General features: G+C 39.9%; 1 protein-coding gene across 1 annotated transcript in view; it reads left to right on the top strand.

Moving 5' to 3' along the window:
• The first annotated feature begins 2,948 nt into the window (after nucleotides 1–2,948).
• ryr1b (ryanodine receptor 1b (skeletal)) overlaps nucleotides 2,949–6,721 on the top strand; it is a 98,202-nt gene continuing 94,429 nt past the window's right edge. Inside the window, exon 1 of the mRNA XM_041994341.1 lies at nucleotides 2,949–3,061. Within this exon, the coding sequence (XP_041850275.1) occupies nucleotides 3,040–3,061 (22 nt within the window). The 5' untranslated portion in view covers nucleotides 2,949–3,039. The remainder of the gene's footprint in view (nucleotides 3,062–6,721) is intronic.

The raw sequence follows: 6,721 nt of genomic DNA, 5'->3' as shown, positions 1-6,721 counted from the left end.
AGGGAGGTAGTGTTTGTGCCCGTGAATGTGGCTGTGCAGCTGGACGGGAGAAACTCAAAGGAATCCTTGTTTTAATCACACCAAAAGGAAGAGGCAACCAAACAGGGGACATTAATGACCCCTCTTCCTCCTCCCCAAGTCTGCAGAGGTGGCTTCTTTGCTCCAGGAAGCTGACTGGCTGGCAGAGAGAGTGAGTGATAAGGCATTCAAAAGAAGGGAAAGATGCACAGAGATGCACAGAGCGGGGCTCCTGCAGACCCTGCATGCAAAGTCCAAAACACCTAACAAAGTATTTTAAATTTTTGTTTGAATGTAGAGGATTTAAACAGAATCCATATAAATATCACAGAAGGAGAGAGAGAGAGAGAAAAAAAAAAAACATTTGATGCTAGTTCCCTGCAGTTTTGTAATTTAAGGTAATTTTAAGCAATTCTTCTTTAAAACAGGAAGTGTTGAGCTCAGCTCAGCTGGAAGTGGCTCTACTTTCTTTTGATCAATACAACACAAATGACACTGAGTAACACCCACCAGTTTCTTAAATATCTTATTCCGGTTCGTTCTGTGATAAATGTGGACAAGAATAATCTTGTTCTGATGTTTTTATTTAGTTATGAATTGTAAATTTGATGTATTTAAAGTCACAACACTAATGTGCATCGAGATGACTGACAGTGAGAGCAGCAGTGGTGCGAATGGAAACTTTCATCATATCTTTATGGGCCTTTATGTTTACTGAAATCTGTCTTTGTTTTTTCTTTTAGAAGGTCTACGTTTGATCATCTTCTTGCAGTCAGACCTCTCTGTGGAGACTTCGAGTCCAACTCTCGGTACAATGTCGCCACCATCTGGTGGAAAGTTACAACTGCGCTCACGTGCATGCAAGGTCAGATGGGTCATAAATCAGCTACCTTGGTGCTTAACTCTTAAAACTCCAAGTAATTTTTTACTACTGTTAGTCCACTTTTTTTTTAAATAAAAATGCATGTAGAAACTCAACTCTTTTAATCCCAGTCAACTTGCAGACATGATGTTTTCAGGACAGCCTCAGTTGTCATATTATCAGGCTAAAATGATGTAAAATTAATGTATCAATAGATATAGCAGCATATTTATTATGCTAGAATTTATTGCTAACAGAACTTTGTAGAAATAACACACAGATCAATGGTTACCAAGCCTTTTCTCATCTGCACATCATTCTCTTACTGGCTATAAAACAAACACAACAGAAACTATTTATACATTTACACGTTTTCCTCATTTACCGTTATTTATACCAGTACCTATTACTCCAACTCAGCTGCTTTGTGGCACCACCGTGCATCAAAAACATCTTCTTGGCTTTATTCCAGCCATAGAGGAGCATTATTTTTCTTCTTTTCGGACACACATAGAACTTTGGCTGCTCCTGATTGGACGTTACCGTCAATCTAAGCGCTCTGATTGGTGGAAAGTCTGACAGGAAGCAGCTTCATCATCATGTCCAGGTCTAAATAGAGGTTTCTTAGCAACATAATAGTGAGAATGATCATTTTTTATTACAAAAATGTGACAAATAATTGTTTTATCATGACTCATTGTGGATTTACCAGAGAGAATCTTTGAATAAACACTGCATTTTGTGGCTGGATTGGAAACCTCCTGGATGGGATATAAATGCCTGGAAAACCTCAGTAGACCAACTAAAGGTTAAGCTATCCATCACAATTTACCCCACAGAGCTACATGATCCTGATTTCGAAATTGTTGGCCATATAAGTGACAGTGCTTGGGGGCGCCAGCACTCTAGAGGAGTTTTAAGAGTTATTAAACTCCTCTACAAATGACACTAGGTTTTAAATAAGCACGCCTTGGTGCCACTTATTAAATGCCAGGAGACATTTTATAACATCTAGTGATGTTTAACCATAACCTCCACCTTCAATGAGTAATTAAAAATCACACACCTTACTAATGAAGCACTGATTACGGCTTACAGTTTAGGGAAAAACATCCATGTATGCAGTCAGATATGAAATGTTATTGTATTATGTTTGTAATTAATTTAATCATGACTGACTACAATTATTCTGTTGTTATCGTTTTTTTTTTATATCTAACTGCTATCTTTGACACAGTCAGTTATAACAGTGTCCACTTCAACAAGTTATTGGTTTTACAGGCTAATTTTCCTCACAGTTTAAATCTTATTTATGAGAAAAGTCTTTTAATGTCTCCATTTGTTGTGGTGTTCCTCAAGGGTCCCTTTTAGGTCCAGCCTTGTTTTCAGTGTAAATGCTGCTGTTAGGAAATATAATATTTCCTTGGAGATTGATTAATGAGATAATAGTAAAATAATAGGACTGGTTAATGCAGGATTTTGTCAGCCTGAATGACAAGACTGAAGTCATTGTTTCTTGTAATTGTCCCGTTTGGATCAGTTATCTGATTAATTTTGTTCTCTTGCTTCTCAGTTTCCCCTAAAACATTAGAAATGTTGTATTTGATGTTTTTTTTAATTAGAGAAGCAAGTGGCCACATTAGTGACAGCAAATTATTTGCAAACTGTTTGCATATATATTTCACATCAATTTTGTTCAGACAAGAAAGTAGTTTGCACTACATGTGGTGTAATCATCAATACCACAGAAACGTACTTTAACCACACAGTACATGAAATCCATCAGCTTAATGAAACCTTGAAGAAAAAGCATTAGCAGTTAGAAAAGCCATTTATGCTTTAGTTTTTATTTAAGAGATGTGGTCTTAAGGTAGGTGGAATGTGTCCCTTTGGGCCTGCCATACAAATGCAGGCGGATTCGTGAGTTGGCAGAAAACAGGCCTCAGCAGGTTGCTTCTGAATCATCGGGACTCATACTCCCAGAATTCATGTCAGTTCTGCTTCAGTGGCGTGTCAGCTTCCTCTCCGCCTGCTCCGCTCCGTTTCACCCGCCGGACGCAGGTGTGTCCCGGCGAGCAGCAGCCGCGTCCTCCCGCATCTTTTCCGCCGCCAGCTGCGGTTGCAGCGGGAGATGGACGAGATGAAGCGCGTGCCGGAGGATGCCAGATGGAGACTGGAGAGGTAAGGGTGTGTGTGTGAGATCACAGTGATGCTCTCCTTCTCTGTCTGGTGCATCTCTGCTGCCTGTTGTGACCGGAGGGGTGTGCCGCTGACACTCACGCAGCGACGCAGGAGTATCTGTGTTCAGACAGGACTTCTGAAGGTTTTAAAAAAAATAAGCTTTCAAGGCTTTACATTAGACATCTACAAGATGCAAAATACTTTTAAATCATATTTCACTTTAGAAAACAGCTGCAAGATTCTTACTTTGAGTATTTGGTGTGCAAATGCCAAAATATCTTCAGCTTGCAGCAAAACAATGCAGAGAAAAACAACAAATATTCTCATGTTTGCATCTGCAACCAAACATACTGGACACATGATATTAAGCCATTAACTCACTCATATAATTGGGAGTTTTAACTCGACTCTTTGGATTTATTTCCTGTTCTTAAAACACAGGAGAGCTCCATCCCATTAAAGATGCTGTGTGGCAGCACATCAGGTGTGGGGAGTGGTGATACTGCTTCAGCTCAGTGACAGGAGCTTTAAAAAGGATCCATTTTCTGCAAGTGAAACGATTTCACACTGAAATATAAAAATGGAAATTTAATGGGAAAGTGTGAAAGTGCAGAGAGCCAATTAAAACTGACATAATGTCGTGCAGAGTGTCTCATTCTGTTATTGACTGGACTGGCTGGAGCAGAGCTTTACTTTGATCCCACTGATTACTTACTGGAAGGTCAGGAATTATAACTTCCACACACATACACACAAACAAGCTTTAATGATCTTCTTATTAACTTTGATATTGTCTGATATTGAGAAAGCAATGCCGAATATTTACTTGTTCATGCCTCGAATGTGATTTAAATTACAATCATAAGCACATTGTGAATTTTTCTCCTTTTTTTTTTCCCTTTTTTTCTTTTTTTTAAATAACCAACCTTAATGATGCAAAACACTGAGATAAGGACTGCACAGACAAAGTGCTTAATGCACATTTTTTGGGATATTGTTCTGCAGAACTCAGTGTGAGTGCGGTTGGATTCTCATCCTCCTTAAACCTATGATGTTTTGCTAATGAGGTCATGGAAAAGTTCTTGGGAAAAGAATAGATCATTATTTTTTAACCAGGAAGAGTTATTTTCATTGAGTTTTTTTTAACTTAGTTCAGAGCAGGATTTCAGTATTCTTAGACTCTGTAAGATGCAGACGGCTGAATTTCCAAACATTTCTGTGAAAAAGAAAGTTTAACCTCTCTCACTTTTAAGGTTTATGTATAAGAACATAAGAAAAGACCATCTGGCCCTCTTCAGGTTCTAGAGTTTGGTAAATATGACCTCAGATGGGAGAACAAAAACTAAAAATGCAGAATCAGTGTGAGAAAAACAAAGTCCACCACATGATTCAGCAGCTTGCAGAAGCTCATTTAGCAACAATAAGTTGAAGTGATGGTTTTCTCTGCATTATTAGTCGCTCATGGATGGGTTTTGGTCCACTTTTCCTTCCATTGCTGCTCCAGTTCATTGAGGTTCATTGGTTTCTGCAGCTTCCTGAAGGTCCCACCGCAGCATTTCAACCAGGCTGAGGTCTGGACTTTGACTGGATCATGTCAACACCTTGATTCTTTTTCTGTCATTCTGTTGTGTCTGCTGTTTGGAATCATTGGGCCTCATTCATCAACTGTTTATAAAAACAAATATGTTCTTAAGTCCTTAAAAACTTTTTTTTAGTAAGACTGTGGAATTCATAAAAAGGCTATATCTCTGATTTCTTCTCAGGAGTACTCTTATGAATATCTGACAAACGCTGACATGTTTGAACAAAGTCAGCGTTTGTCCAGTTATTTAAAAAATAATAATAAAATTAAAGCTGCAAGCAGCGTTGGAGGCCCTCGCACCTCTGGCGCCGCTTCGGCCTATTGCACCGCCCCATCACCCTGCAACCTCCCTCCAGCAGCACAGCCGCTGTCGCCCACAGCCATAAACCCATTCTTCCAGAGTTTATCTACATCAAGAGGTGATTTTCCTCATGGGAGGATCAACTTGCACCTCAGCCTGTCCAGTGATGACATCTGAAGCATTCATGACCTTGTTTCTTACAAACTGTGTTGAATTCCCACAAACTGGAGCATGATTTCATCAAGAGGAAAATTCCACGTGGCCACTAGGTGGTGGTAAATTTGTTTTAATGTAGGACAAATGTTCAGGTTGGATCTCTGATGAGAACAGGAAAATATTAGCTCAATTGGTCAACTGACAGCAGGGTTAGTGCCACTTCCTGTATAATGGCGAATGATTTAAACCATCACAGAAAGCCATTTTAATCATGCTGCTGTAAGAAGTCAGTCAAATTTTCAACCATGAGTTCATGAAGGATGATATCAATGAGTTAGAATTAGTTATACAGAGGATAAAGGGTTAAAATGTTGGGACTTCCTGTTCCCAGGGGGCTATGGTGTTGAGAACTTAAAGGACATGAAGAGGCTTTTTTGTTTGTCCTGGCATGTTAAATAAATATGCCACATTTTACCATGTAATTCAAAGCAGTGGTTGGAGCAGAAAGATGAAATATATACAGGGGGCGCTATAGAGCCATATTACCAGCATATGTGTATTTGAATCAGTTCCAGGCCTGACCACTGTCCTTCCTGCCAAGTTTGGTGGAGATCAGGAGTACATTGGGTCAGTTACAAGTACTTCCTGTTTCATGGCGGTGGACGCCATTTGCCATGTTTTGCTTGAGGAAGGAACTTGAGGTTTTTTTTCTCTTATATCATGAAAGGGTTTGACCTCATCTCAAGCACTTTTGAGTGTGGGAGGTTAATCCCTGACGAGAGGGACCCTGCTGCAGGAAAAAGGCACTTCCTGTTTCAAGTGGGCGGGGCTTAGGCCAAGACCAGAAGTAATTACATATATCTGTTAAGAAGCAGACTCTGATTAATCAGTGCAAGTGTGATGCTGATTGGATGAAAATTGAGGGATTTATACTCAATAATGATGTCATGGTGTTTTATCCAACCTTGTCATGGCGCCACGGTCTCGCCATGCAGCGTTGAGCAATGTCCAGATGACAACATCAGGACTTGTAGATGTGGTCGGCATGGAACTGAAGTGACACATGTGCAGTTTGCTACAGAATGAGTGTTGTATTTCAGAAATAATGGATTCCGTGCTTGATGGCGAAACATCAAAACTTGATGAGGCGCCGCTGCTGAACGCCACCTCCTATTAGAAAATTTTCAATAACTTTTGACCACACATGCCTCTGGAGTGTTCAGACTGAGTTTGAGGTAAATACGATAAAATCTGTAGGAGGAGTTTGTTCAAATGCAAGGCAAAGAAACATGCAAAAATGACCCCAAAAATGACACTTTTTTCAAAATGGCCGACTTCCTGTTGTAGTTATCATATAGGTCCAAGAGGCTTTTTTGTACATCCTCCCAAGTTCTATCAATATACTGCATTTCAGCCATATCGCTCAATGTAGTGGGCAGATATGATCAAATAAATATTTGTAGGGGGCGCTATAGAGCCATATTGCAATTTTTCCAGCATATGTCAATGTGGCTGAGTTCTAGGCCTGACCGTGTTCCTTCCTGCCAGGTCTGGTGGAGATCAACGTTACAATGGGTCAGTCACAAGTACTTCCTGTTTGATGGCGTCGGACCACTATTCG

Source organism: Melanotaenia boesemani, chromosome 9 (assembly GCF_017639745.1).
Source record: "Melanotaenia boesemani isolate fMelBoe1 chromosome 9, fMelBoe1.pri, whole genome shotgun sequence".
Taxonomy (NCBI): Eukaryota; Metazoa; Chordata; class Actinopteri; order Atheriniformes; family Melanotaeniidae; genus Melanotaenia; species Melanotaenia boesemani.
The sequence above is the reverse complement of the archived record's forward strand: the minus strand, read 5'-3'. Positions and strand labels throughout refer to the sequence as shown.